Source organism: Rhinoraja longicauda, chromosome 7 (genome assembly GCF_053455715.1).
Source record: "Rhinoraja longicauda isolate Sanriku21f chromosome 7, sRhiLon1.1, whole genome shotgun sequence".
Classification (NCBI taxonomy): Eukaryota; Metazoa; Chordata; class Chondrichthyes; order Rajiformes; family Arhynchobatidae; genus Rhinoraja; species Rhinoraja longicauda.
The window spans coordinates 18,366,114-18,385,483 of NC_135959.1; the positions used below are offsets into that span (position 1 = coordinate 18,366,114).

At 40.5% G+C, this 19,370-nt stretch overlaps 2 protein-coding genes across 3 annotated transcripts in view; one reads left to right on the plus strand and one right to left on the minus strand.

Annotated features, from left to right (window-relative positions):
- atp6v1ab (ATPase H+ transporting V1 subunit Ab) overlaps window positions 1-15,366 on the minus strand; it is a 33,180-nt gene extending 17,814 nt beyond the window's left edge. Inside the window, exons 1-8 of the mRNA XM_078402202.1 lie at window positions 15,142-15,366; window positions 5,349-5,440; window positions 4,788-4,916; window positions 3,247-3,461; window positions 2,862-2,999; window positions 2,319-2,470; window positions 1,060-1,222; window positions 340-448 (exon numbers count right to left, since the gene is read on the minus strand). Of these exons, the coding sequence (XP_078258328.1) occupies window positions 340-448; window positions 1,060-1,222; window positions 2,319-2,470; window positions 2,862-2,999; window positions 3,247-3,461; window positions 4,788-4,916; window positions 5,349-5,430 (988 nt within the window). The 5' untranslated portion in view covers window positions 5,431-5,440; window positions 15,142-15,366. The remainder of the gene's footprint in view (window positions 1-339; window positions 449-1,059; window positions 1,223-2,318; window positions 2,471-2,861; window positions 3,000-3,246; window positions 3,462-4,787; window positions 4,917-5,348; window positions 5,441-15,141) is intronic.
- Window positions 15,367-16,734: 1,368 nt separating this feature from the next.
- Window positions 16,735-19,370, plus strand: part of naa50 (N-alpha-acetyltransferase 50, NatE catalytic subunit) — a 30,612-nt gene continuing 27,976 nt past the window's right edge. Inside the window, exon 1 of one of the 2 annotated variants that reach the window (XM_078403013.1) lies at window positions 16,735-16,902. In XM_078403013.1, the coding sequence (XP_078259139.1) occupies window positions 16,895-16,902 (8 nt within the window). In that variant the 5' untranslated portion in view covers window positions 16,735-16,894. The remainder of the gene's footprint in view (window positions 16,903-19,370) is intronic. The other variant, XM_078403012.1, reaches the window with a different exon arrangement.

Sequence of the window (19,370 nt, forward strand, 5' to 3'; positions counted from 1 at the left end):
GGATGTCTATAGCATTGAGAAAGGAGTAAAAAGTTGTTTTTTAAAACGATATGGTGATTATAGTTTAAGACATTTGCAATACAAGTCATTTAGGTACTCAGGAGTTTACTTTATAACGCTTGTCTTCAGAAACAAACCAAGATTAAACATTATATTGTACAATAGGGAAGGGAAAGTGTGGTCCTGGGGAGCTATTGAATGACAGGCAAGCATGGATTATCTTTGGGGAATTTCAATAAACCACCATGATATATATTCATTGTGATTCTCCAATAGCAAGGCAATAGAACCAATTCAGAATCCTACTCAGCAAATTTATTAACAAATAAGGTATTATACCAGTATAGATGGAAGCTTCTCTAGCAGCAACAGGCATGTTGGAGGTATTAGCCACCAAAGATGTTCGCTTCATGATGCTTTCTATTTTTCCATCAACTTCCATCGTCAGCTAGAAAAGGCAAGAGCAAGGAGGCTCATTAACACTAATCCAAAAGAATAATTTAAGAGAGATCAGTCAGCCCAAATGCTCTCTTTATGCAGCCTTTTGGCAAGACCAATAACCTGAATTGTTCATAGGTTAAACAGTGGAACTAAAATCTATACCCTTGTGTTACACTAAATAAAACAGGAAGAATGCAACAAGGAGAACTAGATTCTTAACGACAATACAGACCAAGACCAAGCATTCAGCAATCATATGCCTCAATTTTAATTGGGAAAATACAAATGCTGAAAGATCAAAGGTCTACTGAGATAACCTTTATAGCAGGTGAAGGATTTACCTATTACTTTGCACCTCTAGTCCTGCCAATGGGAAGAGGCCTTTCTTGAAGAGTTTTTCTACTTTCATGAAAGTAGATTTAATTTTACTTTCTGGGTAAATTATTTTTGTGATTAGTCTCTCAGGAGATGAAAGCTACTTTTCATTTAGTCCTTGCTTTTGCTGAAGTTGTTGAGTTTGTCAAATTCTCAAAATATTTTGCAATGTTAAAGGGTAGCATATATTGCGTTTGCTACCAGTTTTGAAATACTTCAGCTTGAAGGGAACATTATACCAACCTCCGGGAAATCTCTCAGTACTTCAGACATCTCATTGCCACGCTCCCCACATCCAACGTAGATGATAACATCACTGTTAGAGTACTTTGATAGAGACTGAGAAATCACCGTTTTTCCACAACCAAAGGCACCGGGAATGGCTGTTGTTCCACCTTGCACACATCTTAAACATAACAGGACAAACAATGGTAAGTTAATCAATTTTTGAACCAACTTTCCAATCAATCCAAGTAAAAAGTAGAAGTAGACATGCTATTTCATTCAGATACACTAAACATTAAAATGGCTGTAATATCATGCACAAAACCTCTATGAATAACCCTCGGCCAAGAGTTTAAAGTCCGCACTTTAACTCTTTTCAAGAGTCAAGAACATTGGTGAGAGTGGCTGAGCCACAATGCATGGTGGAGGCAATCAACGGTATGCAATAAAACCAAAAAAAAAAGATGAGGGAGAACATCTGTAACCATGTTCTAACATGAGATGTGTATGTATGTATGTGTATGTATGTGTATGTATGCATGAAAATGTGTATTTATTTCACAAAATGCTGGAGTAACTCAGCAGGTCAGGCAGCATCTCAGGAGAGAAGGAATGGGTGATGTTTCAGGTCAAGACCCTTCTTCAGACTCATGTCAGGTGGGCGGGACAAAGGAAGGATATAGGTGGAGACAGGAAGATAGAGGGAGAACTGGGAAGGGGAGGGGAAGAGAGGGACTATCTAAAGTTGGAGAAGTCAATGTTCATACCGCTGGGCTGCAAGTGTATCAGTGTGCGTGTGTGTATGCGTGTGCGTGCATGCATGCGTATGCGTGTGCATGCGTATATGTATATATAAAGATTTTAAAATTCATAGTCCGTTCATTGCGCCCCCCTGTGGAACTGCAGAAATTAGAAACAAGGAATTGAGATGCTGGTTTACAAAAAGACAAAGTGTTTGAGTAACTCACTGGGTCAGACATCTCTGGAGAACATAAAATATTCAAGTAGAAAATCTGAAGAAGGGCCTGAGCTAGAATGGCACCTTTCCATGGTTCTCCATAGATGCTGCCTGACCTATTGAGTTACTCCAACAGTGTATTTTTTTTGCTGCAGAAGTTATCTTGGTATCACTAATACAAGACCCAACATTGTGCCTGCATCAACAAAGACATCGTTAGCTGTTACACCAGTTGTTAGACTTGTGTAAGCCAAAGGATTTTGGCCAAGTGGGATCAGGATTTATAATATTTTAAATATCTGACTGAAGACAAACTCACGGGAATAGTGCGTCCAGCACTCGCTGTCCTGTTAGCAGAGGGTGACTGGCTGGAAGCTTATCAGTGACTGGCCTCACCTGACGGACAGGCCAGACCTGGACCATAGTAAACTTCTCCTTAATTCCTTCAAATTCAAGTTCCAGAACTACATCCTACCAAAGGGGAAGAGAAAAATGCAATTAAGAATTGACCACTGTCACCTTCAAAAATGACAACTTTTTGTGTATACCCACATTCTCCTTGAGCCCACTACTAGAAGTTATACATTCAAACTCCCAGCCCCCAATTATCCACAATCCTCCATTTAAGGTTTCTACTTCAACTCCTGCAAAGAATGCTCTTTTTAGACAATTTTCATTTTATTCCTTTGCTTATCTTTTCAGCATAATCTTAAAAAACTGCTTCACTTTGTCAAAAAGGAGAAGTGCATAGGGGCAAAATAAAGTGAGATGTCTAAAGTCTTTGGTTTTATAAAACTATTTCTAACCAATAAATTCAAGCGTATTTTTAATTCTGGTTTATGGAACAATGTTAAATACTTACAGAAACATCATAGTGCCCTGCTGGGGCAACATATGTCACAGTTCCTCTATTTTTTGGCGGAAGCATGATTTTGTGCTTAATAAGAGAATTTTCATACACACAGCCATATATATCTCCACCAGTGATGTGACTACCAACCTAAAAAAAAAATTAATGTGTTACAGCTCTAATGATATCACACATTTCTTGTTATATTCATCTATAAAATCCAATCTCATTATTACGTGCTGTTAATTCAGAATGACACAAGTACAACTACTCAAACTAATGACACTTAAATCAAAAGGATTCAATTCAGGAGAATGCATAGCAGGTACAAAGGAACACATAAGTGGCAGAAAGAAGTAGCACATTTTTTTATAAACTTTTTACTTAAAGCTCTTACCCGCATATTCTTGGAAGGTGTAAATTCCCACTTTATGTCTTTACTCAGAGCATTCACGTTGACACCGCGGGGGATGTAAATACTCTGTGATAGATCATTGATGTCCTTTAGAGGTCGCTGGATTCCATCAAAGATGGCTCCCATGATGCCAGGTCCCAGCTCCACGGATAGGGGTTTCCCTGTTCGCAACACAGGATCTCCGACAGATACACCAGCTAATGATGGTGGCTCAGGACAATGTGGCTTAGAACCCTGCCAGTAATGAATTAAGCTTAACCAAGATACCGGGCACCTTCAATTGCTTTGAACATGCTACGCAAGAAACCCTAGCCCACCAGCATTTTTAACTCTGTTATGCAGCTATTTGACTAAATTGTTTGTTTGCCTGACACCAGATTCCTGGAACACTATCAGAGCTCAGTCATGGGAAGAGATTATTAGGTAGACAAAGAAAATGATTCAAGGATGTTCTCAATGCCTCTTTCAAACATATCAATGCAACATATCCGTCAACTCCTGGGAATCCCTGGCCCACAACTGCTCAAAATAACAGAGCAGCATTCTGCTTGTTACTGAATCTCCAACCAAATATCCACCTGCTTGTTACATCAGACATATTCTGCCCCTTCTGTGAAAGAATCTGCAATTCCTGCATTAGCCTCATTAGCTCAAAATCCACTAAACCAGAATAAAAGTCACCCTTAATCCTGAGGGTCTGATAAAGGGGACAGGTCATACTTTCATCTTCAAGTGGAAAGCTTCCAAGTTTGGCCCCACTCCAGGAGACACATAGAAAAATCAAGACCAACACTCCCACTGCTGCATTCCCAGGGAGGCATTGGCTGCTGGATGAGATAATAAACCAAGGCCAATCTCTTGGGTGGATGTAAAAGACCCCATAAAAGTATTTCAAAATAGCAAGGGTGTACTTGCTGGTACTCTGAACCATTAATCATTCCTCAATCCACATGACTAAATCACATTGCAATTTGTAGGGACCTGTTGTGGATAAATCACTTGGATTTTTAACTAATTCAAAAGTACTTCATCTAACATAGAAAATAGGTGCAGGAGGAAGCCATTCGGCCCTTTGAGCCAGCACTGCCATTCATTGTGATCATGGTTGATCGTCCCCAATCAATAACCCGTGCCTGCCTTCTCCCCATATCCCTTGATTCCACTAGCCTCTAGAGCTCTATCTAACTCTCTCTTAAATCCATCCAGTGATTTGGCCTCCACTCCCCTCTGTGGCAGAGAATTCCACAAATTCACAATTCTCTGGGTGAAAAAGTTTTTTCTCACCTCAGTTTTAAATGGCCTCTGTTGTCAAGTGCTTGAAATAAACCAGAGAATGCAAATCTATTCTACGTTCAAGCTACACAAGTATTTGATTAAGTTACCATATGTGGAATTAAATCACAAAATATAAGAGTATCCATCAACAGGTAGATATTTCTTATTGGCCCTAATTTTTTCTGCCTGTCCCAAAGTGTGCCTGTGAGCAGAGTATTCAAATTTATATGGTTAATCAATAAGGATACAAGTTTCTTCATAAACCTGGATTGTGGCCATATCTCCCTCCAAGCGAATAATCTCACCAACCAACTCAGAGTGACCTACACGGACCAGCTCGTACATTGCTGCTCCAGCCATATCTGAGGCAATGACAACTGGAAAAAAAGTGAAACAAGTAAAAACATAGCCTCATATAGAAGAGAAAAAAATAATTGAACTCAATAGTCAAGGGTTCTAGATACCACAAAGTGACACGGAACAGGCTCAATCTTGTCATATTTTAAATTGATTTTCAAAGGTTTAAAATCGTCCATATTTTAAGTTTAAAATTCTCAGAAGCCAATCCTCGCTCTTGAAATTAAGAGTATGATAAAGAATGCAATAATAGAAGCATTATAGAAAGATGCTTGCTTGTTGAATCTAGTAAATAAAGTTATTGTGAACACTTCTTTCTACTCTCAAAGCTGTATCATTTATTAAAGGGTGAGTATATGTTTTGAGCAGACAAAAAGCCTGCTTCTGTTAGAAAAGGTTTGCATAACGTACAACAGTCATGTAAGCACATTCCAAATGAACATAATACTCACCGGGCCCAGAGACACCATGAACGTATCCGACCATTGTCTCGTGGTCAGCATCTTCAATTTTGGGAAGTTTGCTGAAATCCATCTTGATCGATCTGAAAATATTTTGTTATGATCAGCATACAAATAGTGAAACCAGTGCCAACTAAAAGGCAAGTGAATGAAAATATGGGCCCCGTACAGAGATAGGATAATTTATATGGGAAATGGCAGAGGAATTAAATACTGTGCATTTGTCACAGAAGACAATAAACAAATCTTCCCAGAAATACGAAATTGCTAGTGCAAATGAGGAAGTGGGAGAAATTTGCACAAGAAAAGTATAGAGAAGTTAATGACCCAGAAACATGCTGAAACCCAAGGTATTGATGATCAGAGTTTTGAAGTTGGTGGCTATGGAGGAAGTGCATAAAATAATGATCAGTTTTGAAAACTACAGATTCTGGAATGGTTCCTGTACATTGGAGGTCAATAAATATAACCACAATTATTAAGAAAGGAGGGAGAGTGGAAACATGGAACTACTGCAGAGCAAGTCTGCCTGATGTCAGTAAGATGCAAAATGCTGTAAACTATAATAACATACGAGATGTCACGGTACCAAGAAAATATTTGAGCAAAGACAACATGTTTGATTAATCTATTAGTTATTTGACAATGCATCTCATTGAGAAGCAAGAGAACAGGTGGATATGGTCCATTTTAATTTTCAGAAGGTTTGAAAAGGTCCCACAGCTTCGTTTAGGACACGTGGAATTGTTATTTACGAGTGTGGTTTAATAGTTGACAGATACAAAACAAAATAGAAATGAATGGGCCCATATCAGGTTGTGACCAATGGAAGACTGCGGCGATCAATGGTTCAGTCAGTCCACGTCTTGGCCGGGGGAACAATGCATCATATTTCCAAGTTTGGTGATGACTTGAAACTAGAGAAATTAATATGAATGAATGAATGATACTTTATTGTCACATGTGACAAGTCACAGTGGTATTCTTTGTTTTGCATACTCAAGGTGTGCAAAGAGTCACCACACAATGGGTGCCAAAGTTACAAATTATTCCATTTTACCCAAACCATTTTTAGCACGGAGTCAAGACAACAACCTTTCCTCCAACATCAGTAAAACAAAGGAGCTGGTCATAAGGGAATAGGGTAGACTATGCTCCCCAGTCTACGTCAATGGTGCTGAAGTGGAGATGGTCGAGAGATTCAAGTTAGTAAGCGTAAATATCTTTATCAATTTGACCTGATGCAACCACATCAATGACAAGGGTTTCAGGTTGAGACCCTTCTTCAGACAGAGTCTGGGAAGGGGGAGATACAGAGATAAGGAGGTGTGAGAATGAGACATCAAAGGGGGTAGAGATCAATGAAAATGTAGAATAGATCATTGTCAGCTAGGAGAAGGCAATAACAGAGCAAACAGAGATAAATGTAATCGGGGACAGTCAGACTGGTCGGAAAACTAGGAAGGGGCAGGGATGGAGAGAGAGGGAAACCAAGGGTTACTTGAAATTAGAGAAATCAACTGGCGCTGGGGTGTAAGTTGCCTAAGCGAAATACGAGGTGCTGTTCCTCCAATATGCATTGGGCCTCACTCAGACAATGGAGGAGGCCCAGGACAGAAAGATCAGTGTGGGAAAAAGAGGCGGAGTTAAATTCTGACCATCTCCAATGACTCTTACCAGTTTCTACAGAGTCACCATAAAAACATCCTATCGCAATGCAACACAGCTTGGTATGGCACCTGTTCTGCCCAAGATCACATGAAACGGCAGAGAGTTCTGGACACAGCCCCGATCATCATACCATCCAGCCACCCCTTCAACTCCATCTACACATCAATGCCCCTCGGAAAAGTAGCCAAAATAATCAAGGACGACTCACACACCCTTCATTGACACTTACAAAATAGTGAAAAGCCTGGATACAACAGATGTGGAAATGATGTTTCCACTAGGAGAGACTAGGCTCAGAGGCCTAGCCTCAGGATAAAAGGACATACCTTTAGAAAGGAGATGGAGGGAATTTCTTTAGTCAGAGGATGGCGAATCTGTGGAATTCATTGCCACAGAAGGCTGTGGAAGCCAAGTCATGGATATTTTTAAGGCGGAGATGGACAGATTCTTGATTAGTATGGGTGTCAGGGGCTATGGGGAGAAGGTAGGACAACGGGGTTGAAAGGGAAAGATAGATCGGCCATGATTGAATGGCAGAGTAGACTTGATGGGCCGAATAGCCTAATTCTGCTCCTATACCATGGATATTTTTTATGAACACCCCAGTCCTGCTCTCTTCTCCCCTCTCCAGTCACGCAGAAGATACAAACGCTTGAAAGCATGTACCACCAGATTCAAGAATAGCTTTTATGATTCTGTCTCACTGCAGCCCGAACATTTTTTTAAACTACTTTCTCTGTAGCTGCAACACTATATTCCGAATATGTTGTTTAAATTCCATGAGCTTCGCAAGTGCCTTAACAACTACAGTGCACTCTAGTATATATTTTGTTTTCTGCAGCCAGAGGGATGCTTAATTGAAAACAAAATCAAAATTCTGCTTTAATTTCAAAAGATTTTGGGATTACCTTAGACTGTCCAGTTAGAAGTGAAATTGAGGAATTAGATCCCACAACACTGGACAAGCTCAAAGTTTACAGATATTTTCAAATTAGTTACACAATTTTTTTTCACTTCTGCAATCTAAGCTAATGGGGTGAGCACTTTCTCAATTGTTTGTGCAATTTTGGGATGGTTTCTGGGAGAGAAAAACCATGACTAAAACAAGAAGAGAGTTGCAGCCATTTGCTGACACTAGTGCCAACGAAATGAGTGAACTGGAGCAGTTTGCGGGTGAGAACATAAGACAAAAAAAAGTGGGAGTTGCAAAATGCAGAGGAGGCGACAAAGCCAGCAGGATTACCTCCTTGCCCAGAACAATTTATGTGCACACTCCAACATTCGAACAGGGCTGACAACTTATCACCATAGAACCATGCTGACAAGGTTTGTCAAAGAGTCTTCAATTTCTTCCTGATCACAATTTTGCTATTTTAAACATTTGATAAAAAGGACTGCAGAAGGTAACTAAAAAGGCAATATGGGGAGGAAATATGAAGTACAAAGGTAAGCTAGCCAAGAATATAAATGAGGATAGTAAATGCTTCTTTACGTATGTGAAAAGGAAAAGATTAGTTAAGACAAATGTGGGTCCCTTGAAGACAGAAACAGGTGAATTTATTATGTGGAACAAGGAAATGGCAGACAAGTTGAACAGGTACTTTGGTTCTGTCTTCACTCAGGAAGACACAATCTCCCAGGTGTACTAAGGGTCAGAGGATCTAGGGTGACGGAGGAACTGAAGGAAATTCACATTAGTCAGGAAATGGTGTTGGGTAGACTGATGGGACTGAAGGCTGATAAATCCCCAGGGTACTCAAGGAGGTGGCTCTAGAAATTGTAGACGCAGTGGTGATCATTTTCCAATGTTCTATAGATTCTGGATCAGATTGGAGGGTAGCTAATGTTACTCCACCTTTAAAGGAAGGAGGGAGAGAAAACAGGGAATTATAGACCAGTTAGCCTGACATCGGTGGTGGAGAAGATGCTGGAGTCAATTATTAAAGATGTAATAGCGGCACATTTGGATAGCAGTAACAGCATCGTTCCGAGTCAGCATGGATTTACGAAAGGGAAATCATGCTTGACTAATCTTCTGGAAATTTTTGAGGATGTAACTAGGAAAATGGACAAGTGAGAGCCAGTGGATGTAGTGTATCTGGACTTTCAGAAAGCCTTTGATAAGGTCCCACACAGATTAGTGGACAAAACTCAGGCACATGGTATTGGGGGTTGGGTATTAACATGGATAGAAAATTGGTTGGCGGACAGGAAACAGAGTAGAAATTAACAGGTCCCTTTCAGAATGGCAGGTAATGACTAGTGGGGTACCACAAGGCTCGATGCTGGGATCACAGTTATTTACAATATATATTAATGATTTAGATGAAGGAATTAAAAGTAACATTAGCAAATTTGCAGATGACACAAAGTTGGGTGGAAGCGTGAACTGTGAAGAGGTACTATGAGGATGCAGGGTGACTTGGATAGGTTGGGTGAGTGGGCAGATGCAGTATAATGTTAATAAATGTGAGGTTATCCACTTTGGTGGCAAGAACAAGGCGGCATATTATTATCTGAATGGTATCAGATTAGGAAAAGGGGAAGTGCAACGAGACCTGGGTGTCCTTGTACATCTGTCACAGAAAGTAAGCATGTAGGTACAGCAGGCAATGAAGAAAACTAATGGCAAGTTGGCCTTCATAACAAGAGGATTTGAGTAGAGGAGCAAACAGGTCCTTCTGCGGTTGTACAGGGCCCTGGTGAGACTGCACTTCGAGTATTGTGTGCAGTTTTTATCTCCTAATTTGAATGATTTTCATTCAATTCATTTTGAATGACAATAAAGGTAATTCAGATTCAGATGATCACAATGAATGGTGGTGCTGGCTCGAGGGGCCAAATGGCCTCCTTCTGCACCTATTTTCTATGTTTCTATGCCCATCATACTGCAGATGCAGCAGGATAGTTTTGCCCAAGTCTCAATTTTCCCGAAGCCATGAACAGCAAGGAAATGTTTAATCAATAAGAATTTTGTGTGAAAAGAGTTATATTGGGAAGGAGAAATAAAGTATATTGAGAAGGAGGAAAAGAAGAAAAAATAGATTATTTTGCCAACATGTCTGTACATTTTAACTATCCTTTTATGAAAACACATTGTTTCACTGTCATGCTTCAGCACTTTGGAAATGATTATAAATCACCCCTGCATATCTCATCCCTGCATAAAATCACCATAAATGTTGCTAAAAGTTTACGATCCATATTTTTAAAGAGCTACTTGCCTGCTGAATGCAGGTTAAAGATAGTGAAATATTAATCTTCATTTCTCAAATTTAAGCTAACTGAAAGGTAACATCTAAATAGCATAGTTAACCTGCCTGTTATATAAAAAAGTCCAGTGGAAAGTCCATTTCTAAGCTGACAAAGTTACTTAATAACAAAGTTCGTTAAGCATGTTGTGTTGAATATTTATACACACAATCATACATGTTTAAGATTTTCAATGTCGCTTTAATGGCAAGATGGAGTTATACGCAAAACCCTTTTGTTTATACATGAGTGGGACCACAATACTACTTAAGATATTCTAATTCAGTGCAGTGTGAATAACTTCTTTTATCATTAAATAGACACAGAAGCAAGTCTAATTTAATAAAAATCTTGAAAGGACCAACTTTGAAATGGCCCATACACAGAGCTACAGCAGATGCTGTAAGCAAGTCACTGATGCAGTAAATTGATTTTTTTTCCTTGCAGCCTGTACAAGGTTAGTGACATTCTGCTTGCGGGGAAAGTCTTACTCAAGATTTGCCACACCAAATTTACCTAGCTTAATGGCAAAAAAGCCAAAGAAACAATTATACAGCTCCCCCAATATAAAATGGCCACTCATTCATATTGCAAAAATAATCAAGAATGAATTGGTTGCATTATTAAACAGTAAAATAACGATTTAAGGGGCAAAAAATATGACAGTGAGTAATTTTGTAATTGGACAGAACGCCAAGTAATATGGTTCAAAAGTGGGCAGAGCAAGGGAACTAGTCCAATTGCTGGAAAACAAAACTGTAGATTCTGATATGAAACTGCCACCATGTTTGAAAACGGCACATAGCCTTGCAGATGATGCAAAGTGCTCATTTGCACTTTGCAAAACATCCCATACAAGTATTCTTTTCATTGTGATCATTGGTTATTATGAGTAAATTGATTGAAACTTGTTACTCAGGTTAAAAAACAATGTAGAACTGTGGAAAACCTGCATCTTTAGCCAGGACCTGACAGTTATTTCCTGGCTGTGATCACTGTTGGACTCTACATGGCATCTAATGAAGAAACAGATGGTTGCTCAGCACTTATCCTTAGATCCTTGCCTGGCTATACATGGTGCAGGATCTGCATGGACATTCTTTTGAATGACAAATATATGGCTATGAAGAAGAATAATGTTGAACAATCTGAGATGGCTTTAATGCTATTAATTTTAATTTTTAATTTTTTTAAATAATGTTTTTCAAAATGTTAGATTTTTCTGTGAATGTGGAACATTGAAAATGTTGACAGTCTGGACAGATACTAAAGCCAAGGACTGTGGCTTGTTTTCTTCCAAGGGTTACCAGCAGGGTTTGTGGCAGGGCTTATTGTGACCCTACAATATCATTTGAGCACTTTGCTGAAGGCCCAGGTAGCTGCTGGTTTGTTTTAAGAAAAATAAATCTGTATTATTGAATTTGAATCTGGTAGGTTTGAGACCAAATGGTGCGCGAGTGACAAGGGGGAAAGTGAGGCCCATTTTCTGCAAAGTATGACAAATCAAAAGGTGAAAAGCTACCCCCTTACACATGTTTTGCCTAATGTGTATGAATCATGCTTGGATGAGTTTCATAATTGTGTTTTAAGACAGTAGGTTTAGTATTTATTTGTTTCAGTTAGTATACATTAATTTGGACCTATGAATTTGGGTGTGCTCTGATGGAATAGGTGTCGATAGATATATTTTTGTCACTGAGTAAATGAACTGCATTTTTAAAAAAAATCTCATCTGAACAGAAAGTTAAAATATCAAGACAAAGCTAGGGAAATATATTCTGGAATGTTCTCGCTTCTATCAAGGGTGCATTCTGAGATATGTTAGACATGCACGAAGACACTGGATTATGACATAAAACATTAAGCTTTCTTTGGTTTTGTGCCCCCAAAACATTAGACAATTAACAATGCAGCACTAACTATCTTACCTTCCTTTAAGAATAATCACATGCAAGATATTCCGGAGGACCTGCAAGTTGTTGGTTATCTAGTCACTAGATGTTAATAAAGAATGTTTTATAGGGAAAACCACCAATTTACTTCCCAGCCACACACTTTCTGAGGCAGGAATGGGTGTTTTAAAAAAATTTATATACACAAATGCTCTGGCTAGATACTTCCGAGAATATAAAGACAGGCTGTGTGGCTGTTAGGCCAGACCATGTTGTGTGTAGGACATTAATGAATCGATTGAATTTGTACAACAACGAGAGATCACTAAATATTTTTTCTAATTCCTAGCCAACATGTAAATTGAATTCAAATTTGCAACTTGCCATGACTGGATTTGTACTCGCAACACCTTAAATGCTACTCATGTCTCAGTCTCGTAACCTAGATTCATTAAAGCATTTGAGTGAGAAGGTAGGGAAAGAAAGTGAGAAAAAGCAAATTAAATGCCCAACAAAACTTAAAATTTCACCTGTACGCAGAACACACTGCTTATTGAAAATATACACATCATAGCCTGAAGCCAGGATAATTCATCACATGAACTTATGACAGCAAAATCACAATGCCATCTGGCTGCAGTCTGGCACTAAACAGACCAAAATACTTTAGCTCATAACACCATTGTAACACTTCACAAGCATGTTGTAGTTGACCAGCAAAAAATACAATTGCAATTGCTAATGATTCAAACATCTGCATTAGATTCATGACTTATTGCACAAAAAGATATTTCCTTATGTTGTAAGGAAATAATTGCAGATGCTGGTACAAATTGAAGGTATTTATTCACAAAATGCTGGAGTAACTCAGCAGGTCAGGCAGCATCATAAATTTCCTTATGTTGCCTCATTTCTGTCAATCACCTTATATCTATATCTTATGCTTACTATCCAATCTACAATTGTAAGTAGCGCTTTATTCAATCTCACAAGTTTTAATTAAATCTCCTCAAAGACCACCCCAACTTCTCTTTCGCCATTGTGTGAAGACGTGGGGGAATTGGGCAAAGTCCTAAGATTATAATTCTGTAGATTTCAAAGCAATGTACTATTTTTACAATATTACAGCCAATGCAGAATTTACATCTCCCACTGTGTGGTAAAACAGCAAGCTGGAAGCTAATATTTTTTCAGGTCAATTTGGAACTTTGACCTTGATTCTTGTTTCACTTACATGTCAAGTCTCAGATTCACTTAACAGCCCAGTGTAGAATTCGTAAATGTTAGTTTTCCTTAAAATGCTGACAGAATTAGAAATTGACTGAACATTCCCCCTCGGCTTCTTTCTTGAATCAAAGAACCACCAGTCATTCTCCACCATACCCTCCTTTATCTGGGTGAATTTTGTTATCCATACAATGGAACACAAGAGCAACACAAGAAAATAAGTGCAGGAGACAACCAAAAAGTCCCTCATGTCTGCCCCATGATATAATATGGTCATGGCTAACCACTCAAATCTTATCTCTTTATCTGTGGCAATTTCTCATGACCCTCAATTCACTGATTGTTCACAGAATTACCTCTTTAAATGCTTCTATATGGCAAAGAATTCAAAAGGAATACTTAAGCATTTAAGTTTTGGATGACAGTCTGCATTCCTTGCAATTATATTGCCTTGTTGGAGATCCTCCCATTAGTGGAAACATCTCGATGTCTACCATGTCATTCCCCGTTATTGAAACTTAAGATCCTGAGATCACCCCTCATTCTTCTAAACTCCAAGCAACAGCGTTTTTAAGACATTCGTGATAAGGCAACCTTCTCAATCCAGGAGTCAGCCCAGCAAATCTCTTCTAATGGTTTTCCTAACTAGGAAATTGTTTCTTAAAGAGGACCAGAACGCCACACATTCCTCCAGGTTTCAGCTACACTAAAATCCAATGCCTTAGCAAGAATTGTTTACTTGAACAATCTTTGACTGTAATTCCTTAACTTTTCCATCTCAGAATGGATTAATATCCATAATTAGCCCAGAGACTCTTAGATACATTAACAATACTTCTTCTCACATTTCCTGCTCTGAAACAAAGTTCAAAATGAAAAGTTAGCAATAGTTCATTATTCCTACCTGTTAAGTGTTATATTCAGCATACAATAGTTGGCCAGTGTATTAAGAACATCTACAAGAGTTATGAAACTACCGTTTCATTTCCTTAAAATGGTACAAAGCACAGCTTGACTCTACTTCTCAGCCCACATCCCTGGGTGATTGATGGATTGCTCAATGATGCAGCACGCCTTTTGCCACTTAATCTGACACTACACATACAACAGTCAGTCTGAAGAAGGGTCTCGACCCGAAACGTCACCCATTCCTTCTCTCCCGAGATGCTGCCTGACCTGCTGAGTTACTCCAGCATTTTGTGAATAAATCGATTTGTATCAGCATCTGCAGTTATTTTCTTATACATACAACAACTGGCCGGTTGGGAAGGTGGTTTAAAAAAAGTACAGGGAGATTGTAGAAGTGGTCAAATTGGGAAAATAGCTCTGTTTCAATGTTTGAGGTAAAGCAGAAAGTAATGAGGCCATTGGGATGAGATTGTAGTCCAGCCTCTCGGAGGAAAATTGTCATCTCCCACCTTCACTGAACCCCTCACCCTGCTGTTTTCCTCTACTCTTGCTCATCAGACCCGCTTATTACATAAAATGTTGATTAGGAAAAAAACTGCAGATGCTAGTTTAAATCGAAGGTAGACACAAAATGCTGGAGTTCAGCGGGTCAGGCAGCATCTCGGGAGAGAAAGAATGGGTGACGTCTGGACAAATGTTGGAGTAACTCAGCGGGAGTTACTTCAGTCTGAAGGGTCCCGACCCGAAACGTCACCCATTCCTTCTCTCCAGAGACGCTGCCTGTCCCGCTGAGTTTCTCCACCATTTAGTGCGTGACTCCGGCCGCGCTTTACCTGCTGCCTCCGTCTCGAGCTCCTGCAGTCGGTTGACAGTCAGCTGACCACCCGCTACGCACGCGCACTCCGCCAAACCGCAAGGGGCGGGACCACACAAAACGCACAAAATACTCGCAGCTAATTTATATACTTAAAAAATTCTTGGCGGAGATTAAGATCTGAAAGTAGAAGCGATCGATAAAAAATTTAAAAACTCGTTTTCTCTAAGAGAAAAAACGCTTAACGAACGGATGACGTCAGCCGACTTTTCTTATATTCCGAATACTGTCCATTACAAAGATAAATTACTATTCAGATTTTGATATTTGTCGAGATGCACCGTTTGGAGTGGCTGATCGTATTTATTTTCCCTTAAGTTAAATTGTCTGAAACGACCCCTGTCACGTGATGGACGGTTACCTCCCACAAACCTTTTTATATTCTATTTAGTGAAACCACACAACATAAACCAACATCTGCAGTTCTTTCCTGCACATAAACACATCAACGTTTGTTGAGAGTGACTGAAGCTTCTCTTTTATGTGAAGATTAGAAAATTATAAAGCAGGAGAGTGTTAAAAGATCGGGGAGACTGTCGCTCATTTCTCTCTGTTAAATGGTATGCGCATTGGAGCGAGTTTAAAGGACATTTGAAAGGAAATAAACTTAAATGATTAAAGTGGCGGCAGTTCATTGCGAATCGTTATTTCTGAGAGATTTGCTGCGTTCGGCTGGCTCGGTCTGACTGGGCTCGATCCAGGGTCATTTTGATTAAAAGCAAAGTACTGCAGATCATGGAAATTTGAAATCAAACACGAAACGTTGGAACCATTCGCAAAATAGAACGTGGTCACATAAACTGTTAATATTTCAGCATGCGACTTGGGTTCCGATTTGTTTAGCTTAGATTCGGATCCCGTTCTCGGGTCCCGTTCGCCCTGGCTCGGGAAGACTCGGGTCATGTTCGCCCGGGCTCGGGAAGACTCAGGTCACGTTCGCCCGGGCTCGGGACGTCTCGAGTCCGGTCCTCCCGGGATCGGGAAAATTCGAGTCCCGTCCGCCCTGGCTCGGGAAGACTCGGGTCCCGTTCGCCCAGACGCGGGACGTCTCGGGTCCGGTCGGCCCGGGATCGGGAAGACTCTGGTCGTGTTCGCCCGTGCTCAGGAAGACTCGGGTCCCGTTCGCCCAGACGCGGAACGTCTCGGGTCCGGTCGGCCCGGGATCGGGAAGACTCGGGCCATGTTCGCCCGGGCTCGGGAAGACTCGGGTCCCGTTCGCCCAGGCTCGGGACGTCTCGGGTCCGGTCAGCGCGGGATCGGGAAGACTCGGGTCATGTTCGCCCGGGCTCGGGAAGACTCGGGTCCCGTTCGCCCGGGCTAGGGACGTCTCGGGTCCGGTCCGCCTGGGAACGAGAAGACTCGAGCCCCGTCCGCCCGGGCTCGGGAAGATTCGGGTCCCGATCGCCCAGACCCGGGACGTCTCGGGTCCCGTTCATCCGCACTCGGAAAGGCTCGGGTCCCGTCCGCCCGAACTCGGGGAGACTCGGGTTTCGTTCGCCCGGACTCGGGAAGACTCGGTCGTGTTCGGTGAGGTGCGAGTGGAGTGTTGGCCCGGAGGTGGGGTTAGAGGTCGGAGGTGAGAGTGGGTGGCGCGGCGCGGCGCGGAGCGGAGGGAGCGCGGCGAGTGGCATGTGTTAGAGAGGAGTTGGGCGATTACCTTCATCCCCTACTCGCTCAGTTAACGGGTGAAGACGGACAAGCGCCCGCGCACCATGAAGGGGTGAGTGGGCGAGCGGGCCAGGCCTGTCGGGCTTTTCGTTGGTGGCGGGAGTTGCGCGCTGAGTTTTTAGTCAAGTTGTTGGAGTTGAGGCCTCGGGCTGCTGTCGTTTCTGACTGCGGCTCCCGGCCTCTTTCTGCGGTGGCTCGGGGCGCTGCCTTCACACACAGCTTTCCATATCTATCCACGGGCAGCAACATTGCCGCCTCAGAAAAATCTTCCTTTCGGATAGTTTTTTTTATGGCCCCCGAAGGTCTCTTATTAATTGGCCAAATCTGCCGAGTTTGGGCCAATTTTTTGTTGTTTGTACCGATACACGATGACACACTTCAAGTTTATTGTAATGTTTCTGTTATTTTGTGTATTTAAATTGGAATATAATTTTTATGTTGTGCAATGGCTATCCATCTATTTCTGCCAATTGAACGACCCAGGAACAAATTCACTAGCTTGTGGGGGTTTAATATTTTAAAGTCTCTCGTGTGAAGCCTTGGCCTAATTGTGTATCGTTTTATTACTTTAGATTCAAAAAAATGTTATGTCAGTCAATAATAAATTGTGATGAATGAAGAAGTTTGCACACAAGCTGTAAACAAACATTCTTTAAATGTGAAATCTGGCATTTATTGTTGCCTCATCAACTTGCAAAAATGTCCTCAAAAGTACATACCTGATCTTTTTTTCTTAAATTGAAATCAATTTATATTTCTACTTTTTGAGTTGCAATGGTTATGTAAAAGAAAAAAAATAGTTTGAGAAGCTTATTGGCTTAAAAGGGAAGTCTGAGGCTGTGCAACAGGCAGTGTAAATGGATTTTATTTTTCTCATGCTCTGGGATTAGTTAAAGTTATGTTGTGTATTGGTAATTTATGTTTAAATTGAATGAATGTAACATTTAATGTTCCATGTGTCTTATTCAACTAATTGCACTGACAACAATCTGCCACTTGTGGCTCATTGGGAGGAGTCCTGTTGTCTCTGAGTCAGGATGTTGTGGGTTAAAGTCTCACTCCAAAGACTTAAAGTACAAAATTTTAGACCAACATTTCCAGGGCTGTAGAGAATACTCTTGTGAAGGAAGCACCATCTTTTGGTGTGGATGTTAAATAGAAGCCCTGTCTTCTCTCCTTGTTGATCCTGTGTTGCTGTTATAAACGAATAGGGGAATTGTTTCTTGTGTTGAGCAGTATTTATTGCCTGACCAACATTGCAAAAATTTTCATCTGGTCTTTAAGGTCTTGTGGTTTGTGATAACTTGCTGTGTGCAAACTAACAGCTGATTTTTCCTCCAACAGTAACTACTGTAAAGTGGAAGGGATGACCAGAGGTTACAAAAAGTGGTATAATGGAGCCACTACTTCATCCCTCTCTCCGGCAGCTGCCTGAAACTGAACCAGAGCACTGGCAGCTTTATGTCTTTTTGAACATGACGAATTTTGAACTATATATCCATTCCATCAATAAAACCTCCTCTGTAATATTGCCCATCTTTGGCCTTGTGTCAGATCTGCTGTTGACACCTTCCTCATGCCTTTTTAGACACTTGTGATATTCCTGTTGGGTTGGGCTGGGGCCCCTCACTTTCTTACTTCAAACATGAAGTAATACAATTCAACTGCCCATCTTCTAATTTACATCATCATCTCAGGAAAGTCAGCTGCGATTTTTACAGAGTACTCACCCCACTGTGAATATAGTGGAGTGTTAATTTTTTTCCGGTTGAGTAATGTGTGTGTTCGGATAGGAATTATTTTAATGTTGGCTATTTGAACAAGCACTGACAACATCCATCATCCATAAAACAGTTCAATGTGAAGTGATGTTTTCAAGTGAAGTGGTGGCATGGGCAAAACTTTGCCGAGTGTACTGCTTAAAAAAATGTAATCCATAATAATTTTGGATAAATCGTAAGCAATGCCCAGCATTGGTGTTTTATATTTTCACACAAATGAGAACCAAATAAATCCAGAGTACAGTTTTCTTAAAGGTACATCCTCTTTCAAGTCCCTCGTTGAGATTGGCCTTTCCTATCTTTGTAATCTATAGTTCACCAAGAATCCTGCATTATTCCTATTCTAGAATCCATAATTTCCTTTGCCCCATCTGTTTTGATCATGTATTCCATTGCTAAGGAACTAACCACAGGAATTCATTCCCAGGACCTTCTTGCCTCTAGTTCTTTGAGATATGGGAGTCTCTTTGAAACCGATTTAACGAATCAAACCCCTCTAATGTCCCTTCTGGGCCAGCATTAGTTTTATTAGATTATGCCTCTTTTCTCATGATGTTTTCCTGTGTTCAGATAAATGTATGTAATTTGCTTGTTGAGAAACTTGGAATTCTATGCCATTTTACTGTGTCAGTGATCAATTACGTTGGAAGACACAATGTGTGGAGATTTTCCCTATTTTCAAAAATCCTATATGAATTTATTTTTCTAAAACAAACACACTTGGTATTGAACTTAGTTA